The 22957-nt window shown below is 41.9% G+C and overlaps 2 protein-coding genes and 1 long non-coding RNA gene across 5 annotated transcripts; 2 read left to right on the forward strand and 1 right to left on the reverse strand.

The window, feature by feature from the left end:
- The first annotated feature begins 509 nt into the window (after positions 1–509).
- On the forward strand, positions 510–3234 carry LOC109901088 (uncharacterized). The gene is made up of 2 exons (XM_020497114.2): positions 510–679; positions 2112–3234. The coding sequence occupies exon 2, from the start codon at positions 2117–2119 to the stop codon at positions 3044–3046; it is 930 nt and encodes a 309-aa protein (XP_020352703.1). The 5' UTR covers positions 510–679; positions 2112–2116; the 3' UTR covers positions 3047–3234.
- Positions 3235–4001: 767 nt separating this feature from the next.
- Positions 4002–20027, reverse strand: LOC109901087 (ribosomal protein S6 kinase beta-2-like). 3 transcript variants are annotated; one of them, XM_020497110.2, is made up of 16 exons: positions 19944–20027; positions 18893–18947; positions 18553–18590; positions 13329–13443; positions 13116–13184; positions 12833–12980; positions 12615–12672; positions 12331–12431; positions 12100–12190; positions 10354–10444; positions 10085–10192; positions 9774–9836; positions 9434–9511; positions 8549–8656; positions 7911–8023; positions 4002–6018 (listed from the first exon to the last, which is right to left on the reverse strand). In XM_020497110.2, the coding sequence occupies exons 1-16, from the start codon at positions 19988–19990 to the stop codon at positions 5835–5837; spliced, it is 1467 nt and encodes a 488-aa protein (XP_020352699.1). In that variant the 5' UTR covers positions 19991–20027; the 3' UTR covers positions 4002–5834. The 3 variants fall into 3 exon arrangements, with proteins under 3 accessions (XP_020352699.1, XP_020352700.1, XP_020352701.1); XM_020497111.2 differs by having other exon boundaries at positions 19792–20027; XM_020497112.2 differs by having other exon boundaries at positions 19724–20000.
- A 640-nt stretch (positions 20028–20667) lies between these two features.
- On the forward strand, positions 20668–22506 carry LOC116376544 (uncharacterized). Its single transcript, XR_004211973.1, has 4 exons — positions 20668–21120; positions 21249–21587; positions 21856–21903; positions 22051–22506. It is a non-coding gene; the product is annotated as an uncharacterized LOC116376544 (long non-coding RNA).
- Positions 22507–22957: the final 451 nt, after the last annotated feature.

Consider the following 22957-nt stretch of genomic DNA (forward strand, 5'->3'; position numbering starts at 1 on the left):
TGTTTTTCGTGAGTCTGCCATACCAGAGGCAGCAGGGATGACCATGTGTTCTCTTGTTCAGTGCGTGAATTGGACTATTTTCCTGTCCTGCTAAGCATTCAACATGTAACGAGTACTTTTGGGTTTCAGGGAAAATGTATGGAGTACAAAGAATATTATTTTCTTTAGGAATTAAGTAAAAGTAATCAAAAATATAAATAGTAAAGTAAAGATACGCCCAAAAACTACTTAAGTAGTACTTTAAAGTATTTGTACTTAAGTACTTTACACCAATGAATTAAACCAATCATCTTTTTTAATCAAACCAATAATCTAGGGTCAGTTCACCCACTTATTTTCCCCACCATCTTTTCACCTGGCTGATAAAACAAAATTCAAATCATACACATTTTGTCTCTCTCTCTGATAGTATTTTTATCACAGATTTTTTTGTGATTTATCTGAACCATCTCTCACTCTCTCTCTCCTCTGCAGCCTCACAAACGTCTGTCTCACCGTGTTTTACCCCCACCCACCTTCCTTCCTTCCCTCCCTGTTCTGTTCTTTTTTCTCTCTCTCTCTCTCTCTAACTGATTTTTGTACACATCTGCAAGAGCCCCCGCTCTTTCAATCTTTTCTCTCCGTCTCATTCAGTTGTATTTCTCTGTCATCTTCAGAACCGATCGATCACATTGATCAGGTGAGTTGAACACTTTGATTTCATGTCATGTTTATTTGCTTGATTAGCCTTTGTTTTCTCTGTCATGTTTGATGCTTTCTGCTCACTCTGACCGTCTTTCTCTGTGCCTTTGTCGTTGATCCTTTCCTCCAATCTCTCCATCCTCTCCTTTTCTCTGTTGTCCATTTCTACATCTCCTCCCGATGTCCACACCTTTCGCCCCCAACCCCTCTCAACCCCACCACTTCAAAAACATTTAAAAAAAACTTTATTTAACACGGGGAAGTCAGTTCAGAACAAATTCTCATTTACAATGACAGCCTACCGGGAACAGTGGGTTAACTGCCTTGTTCAGGGGCAGAACAAATTTTTTACCTAACAGCTTGGGGATTTGATCCAGCAACCTTTCCACTAGGCTATCTGAACATGACATTGTTTGGGGTGGCACATTATGTGACCACACTTGATTTCTTCTTTTCTCATCCAGTATTCCACTTCCTATTTAAGCAGGACTTAATATTTCCATTGATGTTCTTGATTTCCGTTTTTTCACAGTTGAGAATTGACCAAGCAAATTTAGCATGGTTTTGGTTGTGTTCAAGAAGGATTTAGACTCCTGAGGAAGGACATAGTCATTCTAATCCAATCCAACTTTGTTTTATCAGTTGGAAACATGCAGACACAATCAGTTGTCCGTTTTAGAAATTCATGTTGGTTTGAGTGTTGGATTCTAATAGTTCTCTGTGGGCTGGGCCTGGTTACCACAACACAGCTCAGCAATTGAAGCACCACAGAGATTATACTGACAGAACAGATGAGGTTATATGGTCTATAGTTCTGCTTTATTACTTGAATTGAATGAAAGAGAGTAAATTGGCCATACAGTGGTTATTGACCTCTTCTGTGTGTGCCGTTGTTCAGGAATGTAGAGAAGGTTAAAGGCTTTGCAGTGGTCTAAATCTTCGGTTACTTAGTGTTTCTGCTTTCTTAAGGGAAAATTCAGCCATTTTGAATATGCGATAGTAATGTGAATGTTTAGACTGGGCGTTCTACCTTCTTCTGCTAGTTGCATGCGTTGTCAAATGGTGGTTCAGTTTGCAAAACGAGGGAGGATGCAGGACAGGTGGCTCAGCCGCAAAAGCAGCCTTTAGTTCCTGTTAACAGCTTCTGGAGCACACCGCCATTTCCTGTGTGTCGGTGCATGCGTGCGTGTGCATGCGAGCACACCTTTGTGTTTCCGATGCATGAAATAAATCTTAACATAAATATTAAGTCCCTTTTATTGTACACTTAAAACAGCAAATACGTTGTAACCTACTTTGGTGTTCTGTTTCTTGTTCTCATTCTCCACCTCATATGAGTCATTTAGGCCTGTGTTACATTTCTTCCTATCACCCACCATGTTAGGCTGACATCACCTTATCCTCCATTTCTCTCTGTCTCTCTCTCTCAGTCACAATGAAGGCCAATATCACCCTGGCGCTGAGCATGCTCTCTCTGGTCTTCTTGATCTTCGTCCATGAAGCCACGCCTGCCTCAAATGTAACTTCCAACGAGAACACACAAACTGAAAAGACGAGCACGAGAGGTGGACTTTTAAATGATACCAGGAACTCCACTGACCAATCCACACCTGAGAAGCATGACAGAGGAATGCATGGTAATCATTCTGGCATGACAATAGCCCCCCCGAATGGTACACCCACATCCACAGAGAATCAGACATCTGCAACATCAGGAAACACAACCCAGCAGACTGAAAAGACCACACCCCCCCCACTCACTAAACAGACAATCCCTACGTCTCTTTCCAAGACCTCCCCCAGCACCTCAACCACTCCATCCCGTAATAAACCCTCACCTGCTCCGTTAAATACGGGGTTCATCGTGGTCCTGGTCATCATTCTTCTCCTAGCGATTACCGTGCTGTGCTTCTACAAGTGGAACAGCCGCCACTCAGGCCAGGATGGCTCCGCCCCTCGGCTGTTATTGGGCGTCAGGGAGCGCATGAGGGGCAGGGTTAGAAGCCTGGAGGATTGGCTGGGGCTCAGCCTCTGGCCCGGGAAGAGAGTGGCGGAGGGGGACGAGGAGGAGGGAGAGGGGGGGAAGAGTGGAGATGGAGAGGCTGCTGCAGGAGCGAGAGGGGGACAGGATGAAGGAGATTCCTCAGACGACTACTCCAGTTTAGACGGGATTGACCTAAGCGAGAGAGCCAAGAACCTAGAGGATGATGAGAAGAAGGAGGCGTTGAAGAGGAAGAGTGGGAGCGAGGGAGGCCAGTATAACATGAAAGGAGAGAGGACTGATGGAAGGAAGGAGAGTGGTGAAGAAGAGCGAACAGGGGAAAACTCCGGTGAGGGAGATACTTGTGACCTCACAGCACTGTAAGGAAAGAGGGAGGAAGGGGTTAAGAGTGGGATAAAATAACATTTTTGAAGATGTTAATTTTGTGACTCAATTCACTCTTCCTATGGAGTATATTTTTCATTTAAGCGTGTCAATGTTAATTTCAGCCAAATATAGTTCTCTTTGGTAATCCCTGTTACATTTGTGTTTTAATAAACTGACTAATAGATTCCTGCTTCTAATTTATATTACACACATTTGCACAATTCCCTATTTCTGCGAAAATAAGTTGATGTTGAAAACAGTGTTCACGTGTATTTGTTTGATTTACAACTGCACCTACATTTTTTTTTTTAAACCCGAGATTGAGATTTGTCACTTTAAAGTAAAAGATGTCCTGGACTAAATTATTCTGAATTATAATTAATTTTGTGGAGGTAGGTGATTGTGTGTAATTTCTCTCACCTGTGGTAAGTTGCAGTTGCCTACTAGGTAAAAATATCCATTCAATCAGTTTAGTAAAGAGAAAACAGAACATTTTGCTGCATTAACCTCCATTGAAAAAGTGCAAGGGTGCCAAAATACACAGAGTATACAAAACATTAACAACACCTGCTCTTTCCATGACAGACTGACCAGGTGAAAGCTATGAAACCACATATTAATCCCCTTCAAATCATTGTAGATGAAGGGAGACAGATAAAATAAGCATTTATTTTTTTTGCACCTCAACATTAAGGCGTTCCTAACATTTAGTATACCCAGTGTATTTGGCCGCAACCATACGTGTGCAAGAGAAAGTTTTCAGCGATTGTTTAATCACTAAATGTTTTAGAATTATTCCATTATTAGGACTGACCCACAGGTCAACAGGACACAGTTAGGGAACTATATCCTGCATTACCTCTGGACTATGGAGGCTGTTGTTCAATTCCTGTGACAGACAGATGGACTGACCAGACAGACGTTGCATTAAACCAAAATTAATACCACAGAGTCCAGACATTCAATATGTGTTTATTCTTCAGGATTCTGCAACCCTATCTTCCTCACAACCACATTATCCAGATAAAATAAAATCAAACATTCCACTTTGATTCAGAACATGTCATCAGTCCATTAAATAATACTATATTTAAATGAAATATACATTTGTCAATATTATTTCCGTCCCCAGACCCAAATATATGACACACAGAGGTCTTGTGTCTTCCAAAACTAGTCCTCACAACAGTAAGACAGGATGGTTGATGAAAGAGCCATGGAGAAACAGAGTTCACCAAGAATGTGAACGGGTGCCTCGTTGGCACCAGACCTGGGTTCAAAATCAAATAGTATCCATTTTCTTTGATCATTTGATTGGAGCGCCAGATGGGCAGAGTTACGACTTTTGGGACTATTCCATTGGTACCATTTCGCCAGATGAGCTCAATCAAGCGGATAGAAAACAAATACTATTTGAACCCAGGTCTGCCCACATATACAACGGTTTGCTCGAACTATGGTTCTGCGTGACATGAGTAAAGTAAAATGGTAGGAGTGCATGTTCAAAATAAAAGGCTAATTCAACATCGCTTCAGACACATGGGACTCATACATATGAGCCGAATTGCTTCACAGCTGTAATACGAGCTCATGTATAAATGCGGTCGTTCCCATAAACCAAAAAATACTATATATTTTAAAGACCATCTTTAAGCCGAGTGTCTATTTTACACAGTGTTTTTGGAAATGTGCGTCATTCAATACTTTCAATTCCCGCATTATGACAATGATCACTAGCCTAAAACGACCCATTTAGAGGTCGACTTTGGGAACGAAATGCGGTCCAACTCTGCCTATTTCTCAACTTCCAAACAGAAAATGAGCTGTGCCTTTGGTGGTTCATTGATGTGTTTTTCTGGTTATGCGTGCCGCGCCGCGACCAACGTTGCTAGTTCGTTAGCTACGCTAGCCAATGCAGCTAGCCAGGAACTCCTCCAGTACACGTGGACGTCATTTCACATGATTTGTTTTTGGCCAGAAACTGTAGAGCTCAGAAAGAAATGCTACTTCTGTAGTGAAATGTCTTATTCAAATTGTTTGATTTTTTTAAAGAATTAAATAACCTGGTAAGACAGTGCATTGATCAGTTATACAGTTTTAAAGCTGTTATTTCTGCCCAAAGTCGACCTTTAACATTTTGATAACAGCAATGTCAAATGCTTTGGCAGTAGTTGGTGTTCTCTTTGCTTATGTGGCAAGTTGAGAAACATTCAAGTGAAGTGGCTGGATCCCAAACTGATAACTCAACCCGTTCCCTAAACTCTTGTTGACTTCCCTTAGTGGGTCTGTGACAACTGGACATGTAAAAGCAGGTGGAGGTGGGCACCAGCCCAGCACTACCACATCTGATTCTACTAGACTAATCATCAAGACCTGAATCAGGTGTGTTAGTGCTTGGCTGGAACAAAGACCTACACACCCTGTAGCTCTTCAAAATGACCACTAAGCTCACCCCCATTCAGACCTCAAAGGAATGAGTCAACGAGGGTATAAGGGGAAGGGAGCGAGTGCACAGTATGGGGTTTGGGACCCAGACTGTGAGAAACACAGGGCCTCCTGAGGACGGCCGCGTTCCAGACAGACTAGCAGTCGTCTTCCAGATGTCACAATGCCTGGATAGGTGTTAAACATATCCGCTAACCACATCGTATGATACAGCAACCAGCGCCCAACTGTCGATGACGTGGCAATCAGCCATTGGTGGATGCGCGCGGCACGACTGCAAAGTAGTCGGCCTGGAACGCGGCCAAAAGCTCGGACTCCTCCTGACTCCGCCTACTCCAGTTCATCTCCGGTTACCCTTCTGCTTCTTGTTCCGGCCCGGCGTGCGGATTGGCTGCGTGGCGCCGTTGTCGGTGGGCGGGGCGGTTGGCGGGAGATGGAACGAGGTCTGGGAGAGAAGGTCCGACTCGCTCTCTCCTCCCCCTGAGGACTTGGCGAACGACCCGGGGAGAGAGAACTTGAGAGGACTGAGGAGAGAGAAGAAGAACAATAATAGAAAGAAATGAGGAGAGACATTAGATAAGGGAAATACATATCAATCTGTTGGTGGGGTTCAGAGTGGTGTGTGTATATATATATATATATATATATATATATATACATACACACACACACACACACACACACATATATATATATATATATATATAAATACTTTAAAATAAAAAAGGTGCCATTCTGTACTGTCATCTCATATGAAACATTTGAACTCAAATCTAAAAATGCTGGAGTATAAAGCCAAATGAAAAGATTTAGCTTCACTGTCCAAATAAATACTTAGGGTAGTGTGTATGCATGAACATGCATTATATATATATATAAAATATGGAACGAGGTCTGGGAGAGGAGGTCCGACTATCTATATATTCCAGCATTTTTAGATTTGAGATCAAATGTTTCATAAGAGGCGACAGTACAGAATGCCACCTTTTATTTTAAAGTATTTTCATACATATGTTTTACCGTTAAGAAATTAAAGCACTTTGTGGATCTCGTCTCCCTCTTTTGAAGGTCTCATATGTATTTGGACAAATTCACTTAGTGTATTAAAGTAGTCAAAAGTGTAGTATTTGGTCCCATAATGCTAGCACACATGATTACATTATGTGTGTAACTCTAAAAACCTTTTGGATGCAATTGTAGTTTGGTTTCTTTTCAGATTATTTTGTGCCTTACAGAAATTAATTTTAAATAACTGTCATTTGAGTCACATTTATTGTAAACAAGAATATAATATGTTTCTGAACACGTCTACATTAATATGAACGCCATCATGATTATGGATAATCACAAATTATGACTGAGAAAGTTAGGCATAAATATCCCACCCCCAAAAGTGTTAACCTCTCACCATTACCAATAACAGGGGAGGTTAATCATGTTATGGGGATATAGTGCCTTCAGAAAGTATTCACACACCCCTACAGCCCGAATTGAAAATGTATTATATTGAGATTGTGTTACTGGCCTACAGACAATGCCCCATAATGTCAAAGTGGAATTATTTTTGGACAATTTTTTAAATGAATTGAAAATGAAAAAAGGCACTCAAGTAAAACTTCAAAAAATGTTGCAAAGAAATGAACTTTATGTCCTGAATGCAAAGCGTTATGTTTGGGGCTAATCCAAGACAACACATGACTGAGTAACACTTTCCATATTGTCAAACATGGTGGTGGCTGCCTCATGTTATGGGTATGCTTGTCATCGGCAAGGACTAGGGAATTCAGGGGGATAAAAAAAAAAAATCCTAGATGAAAACCAGGTTCAGTTTGATTTTCAGACTGGGAGACAAATTCACTTTTCAACAGGACAATTACCTAAAACACAAGGACAAATATACACTGGAGTTGCTTACCAAGATGACATTGAACGTTCCCAAGTGGCCTGGTTACAATTTTCACTTAAATCTACTTGAAAATCTATTGCAAGACTGGGAAAATGTCTGTCTAGCAATGATCAACAACCAACTTGAAGCTTGTATTTATAGAATAATTTAATTCAGGCTGCAAAAACAAAATGTGGAATAAGTCGAGGGGTAAGAATACTTTCTGAAGGCACTGTATGATCTTTGTGCTAGAGATATGGGACCAAACACTAAAATGTTGACTACTTTAACACACTAAGTGAATTTGTCCAAATACTTATGACACATTCAAATGGGGAGACTAAACGGTAAAACAGATATGTGAAAATACCCTCAAATTTAAAAAAGAAAGTAAATTTCTGTACTGCCGCCTCATATGAAACATTTGATCTCAAATCCAAAATGCTGGAGTAGAGCCAAATTAAAGTATTTAGCTTCAGTCAAAACAAATCCGAAGGTGAGTGTATGTCCGTGCATACGTGTGTGTGTCACCTGATGGGGGTGCGTGGACTGCTGTTGTGTCTGCGCACGGGACGTGTCCGCGGCTCAAAGGAGAAGCCCTCCTTCAGACTCTCCAACACAGAGGGAGCCACATAGGTAAAACCCTGACAGACAACATCCATTAATGAATTAATTATATAGGATGACTAGTCATTCCAGCAACACTTTCACTCCTCTATGTTGGTTTGGGAAAGACCAGAATAAGGGGTGTTTTGTTAAAGGTGAGAACAGGGTTGCGTTCAATAATACTCGCAACTGAAACAGTTTTAAAACTAAAAACAACCTTTTATTGGACGAGTCCCCATTTGTAAATTTTGTTCCGTTTCATGCCAAATGAACATGACCCATGTGTGAAGTTGAGAAGAAAGCGTGAACCCATGACAGAGAGAGGTGAAAGGAGGAAAATTACTGAAGGAAAAGATGAAGGGAGCAAAAGGAGAGAGATGGAGCGGTGACAAAGGAGGTCATCGTGGTCCCGTGTGGCTCAGTTGGTAGAGCGTGGTGCTTGCAATGCCAGGGTTCTGGGTTCAAATCCCATGTGGGACTAGTACTGAAAATGTATGCACTCACTACTGTAAGTTACTCTGGATAAGAGCATCTGTTAAAGGACTAAAATGTAACAGTCTCACAGCGAAGGCGTGTTCGTGCTGGTGGCTGATTGTAGAGTCGTCAGGACTGTCCACCGGAGTCTGCTTGGTGAACCTCGTGTCAAACTGACTCACGTCCTCATCCGACTGCTACAGGGGGTGAAGCGAGAGGGGGGAGAAAAGGGGAAGTGGTTGAATAGAGAGAGAAAAAATGCGGGGATGAGTACGTTTACATGCACACCAATAATTAGATCTTCAACTGATTATGGCAGTAGGCCGAGCACAGCAATAGTCATGTGAACACTTTACTCTGCTTATCTTAATCTGCGTGAGGTCAAAATCAAAGTAAGCATACGCCGATTAAAACACCTGGTTTTCTGAGCAAATCCTTTGAATTATTAGGACGTGTAAAACAGCTCAATTGGCGTTCCAGCAGCGCAAGCCTCCGTCTAATGTGCGAGTGAAGAGAGTTCGGAAAAACAAAAACGTATGCAATCTTAGAAATTGTTTTCACGTAAACGTTATATGTCCCGAACTTAGAATTGATAAGGCTTCCCAAAAAGAACATGGTCGCTGTGGTAGAACGTTTATTTTGATTGACGATTTTCTGCATTCCTCAAAAAGTCCCATCAGTCCCATTTCTGATTTCCATGTAAGCTGGATTATTATGGAAAATCGCATGTAAACGTTTTAAACCAACTATTATATTCACCTGACTATCCCCAATAATCATATTATTGTGCGCATGTAACCGTACTCAGAGGGATGGAGAAACTGTACTCAGTGGTATGCCCCAGTTTCAAACTTTACAGGTATGTCCTCAATTATATATTTATATTAAAAAAAAGACCGAGCACAGATTTGACATTTTAGCTATCGAATACAAAAGGGACTGTTGGGTGAGTGACAGTAGTATAGTGGTCGTACCAGGCATGGCTTGTAGGGCGGCTCACACCTCTTACTCAGCAGGTCGTCCCAGTTGATGTGTCTGAAGAAGGGATGCTTCTGTAAAACCAGCAGAAAAAAAAAACCTGCAGCACTTAGAATCTATCCCTGTACAACGCAGATACAAGCTCATGAACTATTGGATTTTGTTCAATTTGCTATCAGTATAAGAACTGATCATAAAGCAGGGTTAGGGTACATTTAATTTCAGTCAATTCAAGGAGGTAGACATTTCTGTTCACTTCCTGAATAGACCCCAAGCCTATTACAAAGGTTGATGATGTCAATAGAAAACAAAAATAGGGAGACGTGCGTCTATCACCTGTATGTCTTTACAGTCTGCCGCACTGGAGCCTAGCCTCTGAAGAGGACTCTTCTTCAGCAGCTACACACAGGGACAAAAGAGATGATTATACATTTCACTTGCTTTGGCAACGTAAACATGTTCCCCTGCCAACGAAGCCCTTTGAATTAAATTGAACAGAGAGATGAAGAAAAACAGATGAGGCGAGAGAGGAGAGACAGAACAAGAGAGAGTAAGGCAGTGGGCGAGAGAGAGAAAGTGACCTCTAGACTTAGAGGAGGATGAATGTTCTTCAACCTAACGAGATGGGGAGGTGTGGGCGCCTCTACCTTTTTGATCATGTCTCGGGCGTCCAGTGTGAGGTAGGGCGGTAGGTTGAGTTTACACTTCAAGATCTTATCAATGGTCTTCTTCCTGTTCTCAGCAGTGAACGGAGGCTACGGGGACAGGCGGGAAGACCAGAGGTTTGAGTCAAACGTCTTTCAAATGGTACCTGATTGGTTTAGAAAGAAGCATCAAAAGTTCCCAATTCCCCCCCCCCCCCCCCATCTTTCATGCAGGTGCTCTCCCTCCCCCTCTCTGTCTGTCTGTCTCTCACCGAGCCCGTCATCATGTCATACATCAGGGCACCAAGACTCCACCAGTCCACCGCCCGGTTGTGCCCTGTACGCGTCAGAATCTCTGGAGCCCTGAGAGGAAGAGGTCGAGAAAATGTAAGAAAGAGCGAGGGGCTAGAGAGCGCAGGGAAGAGACTTAAGTAGAAGAGTCATAAGAATTGGCTGTGATTCGATTCTCAATCTTCTCCTATAAGTGTGAACTGTTCACTCCCCTTCCTGGATTGAAAGAGAATACAAAATGCGACAGATTTTTATGCAAATATCCTAAAATCTGCAAATTTTCCCCACCAAACAGACTTGGTGCGGATAAAAAAAATAAAAAAAAAATCAGTGTGTGATGACGTAGTGCACGCAAAAAGTTATTTTTCGCTTAAGTTTTCACGTACGAAACCAAAATCTAAAATTCTGTTTCCATAGCATTATCAACTCTACTGACAATTTGGTCACAAAAACCGTTTTGCGTTAAATAGCAAATGTGCCTACGCCGGTCTTAGCACGTGTGCTCAGATAGGCCTACAGCACAGGTAGGCTAGTCTACATGATGAGATTCTATTATGGATAAGAATATTTTTATTTGTCAAGCATCGATCATCATGTCACCAGAATCAGACTCTTTTATTGGAAAAGAGCATCAAGATCAATGTGACCTTTCAACCCCCTGTGAAGTTTATCATAAGTCATTTCATCTGTAGCCTAATAAATTGAATGGTTTTCCCCAGTCGAAGTGGGATGACCACACGCCATATCATCCTGTGACTCAAGTTTACCTCAATATGATGGTTATTATATCAATATGTGCGCATAAAGGAGTTTCCACCTCCATTTCTAGTATAATTCATTTTGCAGACACAAAAAGATGTCGATTCAACAAATTATCTGTCAGCATTACTGACTAGCTACCCCCCTTTCCCCATTTATAAAATGGTACCATCATAACGGTTTTTAAATGTTTAAATATACGCTATTACTTTACTCGCATAAAAACAGTTAGTGTAAGGAATATGGTGGAAATGGCACACTAGGCCATGCAGCCCATGGACAAATGTAACGTTTTTAAATCCACACTTGACTTCAGGAAGGAGGGGAAGAATTGTACTAGAACTAGTTAGGTGAACTAAGACCTATCTGAACTATGACTACTACAGCGACCCGTAGTGCAGCCTCAGAGAGCAATAGCACAGATAGAACAATGAGACAGATATTTCACTGGACGCATAAATAGAAAGCATACGCGTGGCGTTTCCACTCACTAGCAAATATGGTAGTGAGAGGAAGCCCACTGGCGGGCAGAGGGAGAAGATGGAACGAGAAGGATTTTGGCCAACATTATGCACGTTTTCTCATCGATGAAACATTGGATCTCAACACAGTTCTGTTCACAAAACTAGAATATGTTATGAACAGAGTGGACTAAGTTTTGTAGACCTTAGCCTTTGCCAAAGTTTAACAAATTGCGTTGTTTAAGAGTACAAAGTTGAATTGAGTCATTGCACGCGCACATTTCACAGAGTAGGTGTTCCCTAACGGAAATATGCAGATGCATGCTAGAACGGGACAATAGGATATCGCTAGCCCGTGCTTGGCTCTGCCCACCTCCTTGCTTGTTCTACCCACTATGACTCATCTGTTCACATTGGAAATGACATCTATCTTGGTGTAGCTATAAAAAATCTTTGGCGATAGCTTACTCAGAGACGGCATCCTCATCAGCGTGGTGCTAGACTCACATGTACTCTATGGTCCCACAGAAGGTGTGCGTGACCGCGCCGTCGTGAATGGACTCCTTACACAGGCCAAAGTCGGTCAGCTTGATGTGTCCTGGGAGACAGAAACACAATATCTCTGTCAATACTAAACCATAACAATAATCCAATCCATAGCAGATCAATTATTTTTATTTTTTAAAGATGCTATTTTAATCTCACTGATATTGATTTCTACGTAACAGACAGACACACCTTGGTGGTTCAGCATGATATTCTCTGGTTTGAGGTCTCGGTAGATGATTCCATTTGAGTGGAGGTGTCCCAAAGCAAGCACAATCTCACCCAGATAAAAACTGTGTCAAAGAAGGGAAAAACATTTATTAACACTCCTCTGTACGCATCACATACTGTCAAACTATTATCTCATCTTCTCCTCCTCTCTCCTACAAAATGTTCACATGGAAATTCACTACTGTTTATGGCCTCAGCGTCACACTTTCTCGATGATAACCTGAAGCTAAGCATCTGGCTTTTACCAGGCTGTGTCCTCCATGAAGATTCCTTCCTTCTCCAGCTGCATGAACAGTTCTCCACCTGATAAACAAAAACATGATTAAGGAGATTGAAGTGTCGATAGAAGTTGACGTGCCAGGATTCAGAGATCGACACGGTTGTCCTACCCAGATCCCCTCCCTCCAGGACGAAGTCAAAAGCATACAGCAGTTCCCTCTCCCTCCCTTCCTGAATCGCTCACCACTGAGACACTCCAGGATGAGGTAGAGTTTACCCCCGGTCTGGAAGGCGTACAGCAGGTCCACGATGAAGGGGTGCCGCACCGTCTCCAGAATCTCCCGCTCCGCACGCGTGTGGGCCGTGTCCTTGGCGTTACACACGATCTTCGCCTGGCAGGGAGAGAATGCGAGAGATAGGAGAAAGTCAGTTGTGTATTTAGAGGCATTACATTTTGCCCTGGTACCGTAGCAATGTTTAGAGCATTCTTTTGGTTGAGAAAAATGATTGAGAGGAATCTTATGTACCTTCTTTAAAACCTTCATTGCGAATATCTTCCCCGTCTGTGCACCCTGCACTTTCCGTACCTGGAAAACCTGCAAGTAAAAAATACAATTGTTAAAATAGGTTAATGACAAACTGGATGAGTTTCTGATCAAGAGCATGGTGTATATCCAAGTACATTGTGAAGCTGAAACTCTTAGAAACGCAAACACGCACTGATTGACGGACACACACACCTTGCCATAGCCCCCCTTGCCCAGCACACTTAGCAGCTCAAAGCTGTCTGGTCCGATCCTCTCACTGTCTCTGTTGACAACGGCACTGGTCAGCTCTATCTCTTCTGTCTGAACACTAAGTGAGAGGGGGATAAGAGAGTTAGGAAGAGGGGAATGAGTGAGGGTGAGTTTAAAGGATTCAGTGAAAGATCAAACCAAATTGTATTAGTCACATGCGCCAAATACAACAGGTGTACACCTTACAGTAAAATGCTTACTTACGAGCCCCTAACCAACAATGAAGTTTAAAAAAAAAAAAAGAGTAAGAATAAGAAATAAAAGTAACAAGTAATTAAAGAGCAGCAGTAAAATAAAAATAGCGAGACAACACACAGGGGGTACCGGTACAGAGTCAATGTGCGGTGGCACCAGTTATTTGAGGTAATATGCACATGTTGGCATAATTATTGTAGTGACTATGCATAGATGATAACAAAGAGTAACAGCAGTGTAAGAGGGGGGTGGGGGGGGCAATGCAAATAGTCAGTAGTCTTATGGCTTAGGGGTCAAATCTGTTTTGACCCTTTTGGACCTAGACTTGGCACTCCGGGACCACTTGCCATGCGGTAGCAGAGAGAACAGTCTATAACTCGGGTGGCTGGAGTCTTTGAATTTTTAGGGCCTTCCTCTGACACTGTCTGGTATAGAGGTCCTGGATGGCCAGAAGCTTCTTTTAAGTCTCCCAAGGATAATAGGTTTTTGTCGTGCCCTCTTCACGACTGTCTTGGTGTGCTTGGACTATGTTAGTTTGTTGGCGATGTGGACACCAAGGAACTTGAAGCTCTCAACCTGCTCCACTGTAGCCTCGTTGATGAGAATGGGGACGTGCTCAGTCCTCTTTTTCCTGTAGTCCACAATCATCTCCTTTGTCTTGATCACGTTGAGGGAGAGGCTGTTGTCCTGGCACCACATGGCCAGGTCTCTGATCTCCCTATTGGCTGTCCCGCCGTTGTCGGTGATCAGGCCAACCACTGTTGTGTCATCGGCAAACTCAATGATGGTGTTGGAGTCGTGCCTGGCCCTGCAGGCATGAGTGAACAGGGAGTACAGGAGGGGACTGAGCATGCACCCCCGAGGGGCCCCTGTGTTGAGGATCAGTGTGGCGGGTGTTTTGTAACCTACCCTTACCACCTGGGGGCGGTCCATCAGGAAGTCCAGGATCCAGTTGCAGAGGGAGGTGTTTAGTCCCAGGGTCCTTAGCTTATTGATGAGCTTTGAGGGCACTATGGTGTTGAACGCTGAGCTGTAGTAAATGAATAGCATTCTCACATAAGTGTTCCTTTTGTCCAGGTGGGAAAGGGTAGTGTGGAGTGCAATAGAGATTGCATCATCTGTGGATCCGTTAGGGCGGTATGGAAATTGGAGTGGGCCTAGGGTTTCTGGGATAATGGTGTTGATGTAAGCCATTACCAGCCTTTCAAAGCATTTCATGGCTACAGACGTGAGTGCTACGGGTCGGTAGTCATTTAGGCAGGTTACCTTAGTGTTTTTGGGCACAGGGACTATGGTGGTCTGCATAAAACATGTTGATATTACAGACTGTCAGTGATGACACGTGCCAGTTGGTGAGCGCATGCTCGCTGTTCACGTACTGGTAATCCGTCTGGCCCTGCGGCCTTGTGAATGTTGACCTGTTTAAAGGTCTTACATCGGCTGCGGACAGCGTGATCACACAGTCTTCCGGAACAGCTGGTGCTCTTTTCAGTGTTATTTGCCTCGAAGCGAGCATAGAAGTAGTTTAGCTCGCCTGGTAGGCTCGTGCCACTGGGCAGCTCTCGGCTTTGCTTCCCTTTGTAGTATGTAATGGTTTGTAAGCCTTGCCACATCCGACGAGCATCTGAGCCGGTGTAGTACGATTCGATCTTAGTCCTGTATTGACGCTTTGCCTGTTTGATGGTTCGTCGGAGGGCATAGCGGGATTTCTTATAAGCTTCCGGGTTCCTGCTCCTTGAAAGTAGCAGCTCTAGCCTTTAGCTCGATGCGAATGTTGCCTGTAATCCATAGTTTCTGGTTGGGGTATGTACTTTCGGCCACTGTGGGTACGACGTCATCAATGCAGTTATTGAGGAAGCCAATGACTGATGTAGTGTACACTAGAGGTGTATATATAATGTATATTAATTAGGTCAGATTTCAAGTTCATATAACAATCGGGCGCCGATTTAACAGTATTTTTTAATACCTTTAACTAGGCAAGTAAGTTAAGAACACATTCTTATTGTCAATGATGGCCTAGGAACGGTGGGTTAACTGTCTTGTTCAGGGATAGAACGACAGATTTTCACCTTGTCAGCTCGGGGGATCCAATCTTGCAACCTTACAGTTAACTAGTCCAATGCTCTAACCACCTGCCTCATTGCACTCCATGAGGAGCCTGCCTGTTACGCAAATCCAGTAGAAGCCAAGGTAAGTTGCTAGCTAGCATTAAACTTGTCTTACAAAAAACAATCAATCATAATCACAAGTTATAACTACACATGGTTGATGATATTACTAGTTTATCTAGCGTGTCCTGCGTTGCATATAATCGATGCAACACTGGGGGATGATTTAACAAAAGCACAATTTTGAGAAAATCTTCGAAAAAAGCACAATCGTTGGACGACTGTACCTAACCATAAACACCAATGCCTTTCTTAAAATCAATACACAGAAGTATATATTTTTAAACCTGCATATTTAGCTAAAAGAAATCCAGGTTAGCAGGCAATATTAACCAGGTGAAATTGTGTCATTCCTCTTGCATTCATTGCACACAGAGTCAGGGTATATGCAACAGTTTGGTCAGCCTGGCTCATTGCGAACTAATTTGCCAGAATTGTACGTAATTATGACATAACATTGAAGGTTGTGCAATATAACAAGAATATTTAGACTTAGGGATGCCACCCGTCAGATAAAATACAGAACGGTTCCGTATTTCACTGAAATAATAAACGTTTTGTTTTTGAAATTATAGTTTCCGGATTTGACCATATTAATGAGCAATGGCTTGTATTTGTGTGTGTTATGTTATAATTAAGTCTGACTTGATAGAGCAGTCTGACTGAGCGATGGTAGGCAGCAGCAGGCTCGTAAGCATTCATTCAAACAGCACTTTCGTGCGTTTTGCCAGCAGCTCTTCGCAAACACAGCGCTGTTTATGACTTCAAGCCTATCAGCCTCATGGCTGGTGTAACCGATGTGAAATGGCTAGCTAGTTAGCTGGGTGTGCGCTAATAGCATTTCAAACGTCACTCGCTCTGAGACTTGGAGTAGTTATTCCCCTTGCTCTGCAAGGGCTGTGGCTTTTGTGGAGCGATGGGTAAACCTGCTTCGAGTGTGGCTGTTGTCGTTGTGTTCCTGGTTCGAGCCCAGGTAGGGGCGAGGAGAGGGACGGAAGCTATACTGTTACACTGGCAATACTAAAGTGCCTATAAGAACATCCAATAGTCAAAGGTATATGAAATACAAATGGTATAGAGAGAAATAGTCCTATAAATACTATATTAACTACAACCTAAAACCTCTTACCTTAGAATCATGTTAAAAGGAACCACCAACTTTCATATGTTCTCATGGTCTGAGCAAGGAACTCAAAGGTTAGCTTTTTTACATGGTACATATTGCACTTTTACTTTATTCTCCAACACTTTGTTTTTTGCATTATTTAAACCAAATTGAAAGTTTCATTATTTATTTGAGGCTAAATAGATTTTTATTTATGTATTATATTAAGTTAAAATAAGTGTTCATTCAGTATTGTTGTAATTGTCATTATTACAAATTAATTTAATCGGTATCGGCCTTTTGGTCCTCCAATAATCGGTCTCGGCGATGAAAAATCATAATCGGTCGACCTCTAAAATATACTCCAATTTAGGCACTCCTTCTCTCCAGATCCTTACGTCTTTTATGGTTCGACTGGAAGATGAAGAGATAAGGGAGAAACAATGGTTTATTACCTTAAGGGGATCTGACCTGACCTCAACCCCCTTGATGCCCAATCCAAAGATCTCCACCTGTATCCAGTCTAGCAATCCGGTGACTGCCTCCCATCCACCCAACACATTCCAAAGCCATCTGGCTCCTACAGATAAACATTAACTTTTGATGTAAAAAACAGTCTCTATCACTACTTAGATACTATACTTCTGAGTATAACACTGTCAAGTTTAACACAGAATCTAACCGTTTGTAAGCAGGAATCAGGAGGATAGAATTATGGTCAGATTTGCCAAAATGAGGGAGAACTTTGTACACATCTCTGTGTGTGGAGTAAAGGTGGTCCAGAGTTTTCCCCCCCCTCTGGTTGCACATTTAATATGCGGATAGAAATTTGTTTAGACAGATTTAAGTTTTCGGCTACTAGGAGCGCCGCCTCTGGGTGAGCGTTTTCCTGTTTGCTTATGGCGGAATAAGCTCATTCAGTGCGGTCAGTGACAGCATCAGTGGTGGTATGTAGACAGCCATGAAAAATACAGAAACTCTCTAGGTAGATAGTGTGGTCTACAGGTTATCATGAGATAGTCCACCTCAGGTGAGAAAAACCTTGAGACTTCCTTAGATATTGTGCATCAACTACTATTTACAAAAATACATAGTCCGCCGCTGCTGTTCTGTCCTGCTGATACAGCGTATAACCAGCCAGCTGTATGTTGATAATGTCGTTGTTCAGCCACGACTCTGAAGCATAAGATATTACAGTTTTGAATGTCCCATTGGTAGTTTAGTCTTCCGCGTAGGTAATCAATTTTATTTTCCAAAGATCGCACATTTGCTAGCAGAATGGAAGGCAGTAGGGGTTTACTCGATCGCCTACAAATTCTCAGAAGGCAGCCCAACCTCTGGACCCTTTTTGTCCACCTTTTCTTCACGCAAATGACAGGGATCTGGGCCTGTTCACTGGGAAGCAGTATATCATTCACGTCAGGCTCATTAAAGGAAAAAAAGGATTCTGCCACTTCATGGTGAGTAATCACTGTTTTGATGCCCAGAAGTTATTTTCCGTCATAAAAGACATTAGCAGCAACATTACATACAAAATAAGTTAAAAAATAAGTTACAAACAATGCAAAGAAACTAACCAAAAACCACAATTGGTTAGGAAAACATAAAACGTCAGCCTTGTTCTCTGGCGTCATCTTGTCAATATAGTCTCAAGCAAGAATGGTGGACAAGTGACTACATTCAGAGTTCCACTTACAGGTCTGTCTCTGCTACGGTGAAGTCACAAACATCATCCTACAGAGCACAAGAGGGCCAGAAGAGAGGGGGGGTCAAAGTTAATTCACTGTAGAGAAGTGAAGGGTCACTGCCAATAGACTGAAGATAGCATTATTTAATATCACAGAACATGCATAAATCTTTGTTTTGGGGAATAACTTTGTAGTTAATATGCTGTTTATTCTGGGCGTTTTCACTACACTGAACACATCCCCGATCTGACACTCTGATAGCAAGTTAATTAGGTACCCTAATTTACTTCCATAACAACAACAAAAAGTGTCCTCAAATTCCCAACAAAACAAGTGACAAATCCCCACCTCTGCGTCGCTAAGGTCTTCTGACTCCAGGTCAATATCGAAAACACCAGCCATCCTGCGAAATAAATTTAGAGTTATAGCTTAGCTAGGTGTGAAATGTCATTACAAAAACAACGACAGAGAGTTCGCAATGTGAAACACGCAGTTGTTGTTACTATCCAGCTAGCTATGCCTGATATGTGCAAATACTAAGCAGCTACACTGTCAAAGCTGGACAAGAAGCTGGCGTTTTCTAACGTTAACCTAGATAAGACCGGTTAGCCTGCCTAGATGCTATGGGTGAAGTTTATGCATTAGAGGATATTTCTTACTGGGCCCGAGGGCAGGGAAGGCAATGCTAATGCTAGCTAGCTATAGCTGTTGAGCGGTCAACATGCATAGTTGGAGATAGCCGACTAAACTCAACGATTTACGATGGAGTTGAGCGGTGACTAGTCTGGGGGACAGGAGCTCAACGACGTTATAAAACTAACTCCCGATTTCAGGACTCAAAAGAATAGCCCGCATGGTTGGGTGCTGAAATCAGTAGTTATTGATAAAAACAAAATGTATGTGATGTCGGAGCTCCAGTCCGCCCACAGCCACACTAGTCGCCTCCATCTTAAAATCGCAGAATTTAGTTTAATCGGCTAGATTCAAGAGAACCAGTCAGAGAGCTAGCCAGCTCATGTGAAAGTTCAGACTGTGTTGGAATGTAGAAATTAGAGAACCAAGTTTGTTGCGTCACTTGAGCTAGTTAAATGACAAAATTGACTGTATCAAACATACATATTTATTTAATGATCACATCGGTTTGACGGCTACCGCTAGCTAGTATCGTTAACGTATCACCTGTGGGTCGTCGTATGCAGTTAACGTTCGTTAGCTAACCTAGCCTAGCATTTCACCTCGGCTCATACCTTCATTCGTCGTGACCACTGAGTCAGTGAGCTTATAAGGAAGTCAGGTTGGCTGATTCCACTTTCCTTGCTGTGTCGCTCGCAACAGTCTCGTTTGATCTAAACTGTAGTCATAAAGAAGAATACGATTATCTTAAAAAGCTGTCTGTCACCTCGCTCTGGTCCTTGTTGCTGTTCTGATGTTTGTTTCTCTTGGCATGTGTGAATGAACTTTTACCTTTTTTTTAGCTACGTCATCAGTAAAAGTCTTGCGATTGGCAGCTTTTTATTTTACAGCAGTACATCAGTATATGGAACTGTTATATTTTATTTTATTATAAACAAAACAGAACAAACAATATACAATGTAAAATCACAAATATAGCAAGAGACGTACATGAAAACAAAGTTTCTAGAAAAGTGGACATGGGCATTTTGACAAGTGCAGACATGGGTCAGAAAGGCAATTCCCATTGGGGGGAAAAAATACATTCCAGCTCTACAGAAGCTGTTCAGGGGTCAGGGACATTGTGGTCTCTCCACCAGCTGACTTTATCCCAGTTTCACTATCGAGGTTATTAACATTGTGTATGTGGACCTGACACCCAATTGTAGAGCACCCCATAGGGCTCTGGTCAAAAGGAGCGCACTATATAGGGAATAGAATGTCATCCTTATAATAACAAAAACGTGCCAATTATATTTATATCTGGAGACAATTCAACTATTTTATCAAACTGATAAATAAAAATAAAAAAACGAAGAAAAAAAACACTCCAACAGATGCGTTACCTAGCCTATTTGGATGTAACAAGCAATCTTTGTTTTTTTAAATTTATGGCTTTGTCTGATTCAATCAAAGGCAGTAGCTCTTTTGGTGGTTTCGTTTCCAGGGTAAACAGAAGTGAGAGAGAGAGAAAGGCCACTTAGGCCTACAACCTAAACACCTCTGTGACCGCAGCTTCCTGCAAGACCAGTCCATAACACACCAGCTCAGAAGCAACTGTCGTTTCACCTATAAGAATACAACACCAAACCATTGCACTATGCATGCTACCATTTACGACAAAGCTTTTTAATTTAATGAAATTTTAGGAGGCTTAGGCAATTTTTTATAAAATCATATGTTTCAAGATATGACTCTGAAGGTTTGTAAATGGCAAACCTGATTTGAGCTGATTTAAAAAATAATTAAGGTGGTCTACATCTGAAAGGAAGTGGAACTTTCCTGGAACTACTGGTTTTACAAGTGAACATAACTGTCCATTGTCAGACTGGAACTTGTGATCTGTAATTCTGCTAGTAACAGCACACAGAGAATGGCATCTCTTTGGTTTATCTTAATGATTTGTGAGTACAATTTATTGGAATTTCAGAGGGTCTTCTTAATGAATAGCCTGATTTGATTATACACGTTTTTTTCTTCTTCGATTGTAATAGAAAATTGCCTAATGTGTTGTAATCTATCTATCAAACAGTGTTCATTGTCAAGCCATGGCAGTCTGTGGAGGAGTCTGTGTTTCGAGAGGTCCAGCTTGGAGATACTGCCATTTTGCTCTGCAATATCTCTTATCATTACAAGATAACCTGGTTGAAGCACAATCCTGAGCAGACTCCTGCCGTTTTGCTGTGTGTGAGTCTAAACGGTGGAAATATAATCTATGGGCACCGACCCAATCTTCGTTTCGAGACAGAGATTGCCAACAGGTCATTGGCATTGAAAATCAAGAGCGTTGAGGACGCAGACCTTGGATTGTATTACTGCATGGGAAAGATTGGGGAAAGTATGATGGTTGGGGGAGGAAGCAGACTTCACGGTAAGAGGGGACTTTGCTAGTCAAAAACACATGTGTATCATATTTACTCTCACATTCATCTTATCACCCAGAACCAAATCTGACTTGTGCTGGCCAGCTACTCAGTTTAGAACATTTTAATTGTTAAATATGTCACAAAATAATATTCTCACTTTATGTTCAGTCCCTCCAACTATGACCTTTGAAGTTTACAAGCCTATTCATCATCACTGGTGGTACACCTAATCATCAACTGATCTCAGAAGTAATTTATGTCACTATTTTTCAGTGTCTGGCCTTGAAGCTATAAATGAATCTTCTACCACTTATGAACAAGGTAATATAAATCTAGAAACGAAATGATATTGCAACTTAAATGCTGTTTCCTACTCCATTCAACACTAACAAAAATGAGCCATGCAATGTAACATAATATCAGCAGGTAACGTTAACCCCTGCCTCTCTCATATACTTCTCCTTTTAGCTTCGCCTGCATTGTGTAGTTGTACCTCCGGGCTCTCCTTCGCTCATCTGCATGCAGCTGTAGTTGGACTGGGTCTGTTGGGGATGATACTGACAGTTTGCATCACTCATCACAAGACCAAGAAAAGAAACATGACAACCTAAATGGTCTGGTGAAAATAAGCTGCTCTGAATGCTTTTCTTGCTCAGTGTGTTTCAGTGTCTGATTACAGTATAATATATAATAAACCTGAATGCCATAGTCCTACAGCATGTATTTTGATGATTTCTCTTAAGACAAATTATATTGTGGTCTTGTGGCTTTGGAATTTGGGTCAAGTTTATCAGGAAGGAAGGACTTATTTTGTCTCAGGGTGTAATATTTCCTGCTGCATATTTTGTCATTCGTATTTGTACTTTTTGCACTTGGGCCTTTTGAAAATAAAATAAATAAAAGACTGCCTGACGGCCTGGCCTACAATGTGACTTTATTATAATAAGAAAAGGAGCTAGACTTTTATATTAAATTTCACTTACTGTCTGTCCCATCTCTTTTAATCAGAAATGCAAACATGTGTACCGGTAGTCTGTACACAAAAAAATATTTTTGCAGTGAGTTGTTGACTCTACCGTCTATGGAACAAATCAATTAAGTACATGTCCAATGCTCATACAATAATTGGTTCTGTGTGCTGTTGTAAAGCTAGCAAAACAAATCGACGAGCAGACCGACACCTGTTCTGACCTGTCTGCCTAGCTAAGTCTCAACAGTGCTCAGGTGAGTTATTAGCAGTTTTAGATTGAAATCATGTGTAAAATATGCTGTTGCATAATGCCGCTTAGTTTAGCATGTTTTTTTCCCAGCTATCCAACAACATTGATAGCTAGCTAGCTAGCTAGCTTGAGCGTGCAAGCATTTAGCTAGCTAC

This window comes from Oncorhynchus kisutch, linkage group LG12 (genome assembly GCF_002021735.2).
Source record: "Oncorhynchus kisutch isolate 150728-3 linkage group LG12, Okis_V2, whole genome shotgun sequence".
NCBI classification, from domain to species: Eukaryota; Metazoa; Chordata; class Actinopteri; order Salmoniformes; family Salmonidae; genus Oncorhynchus; species Oncorhynchus kisutch.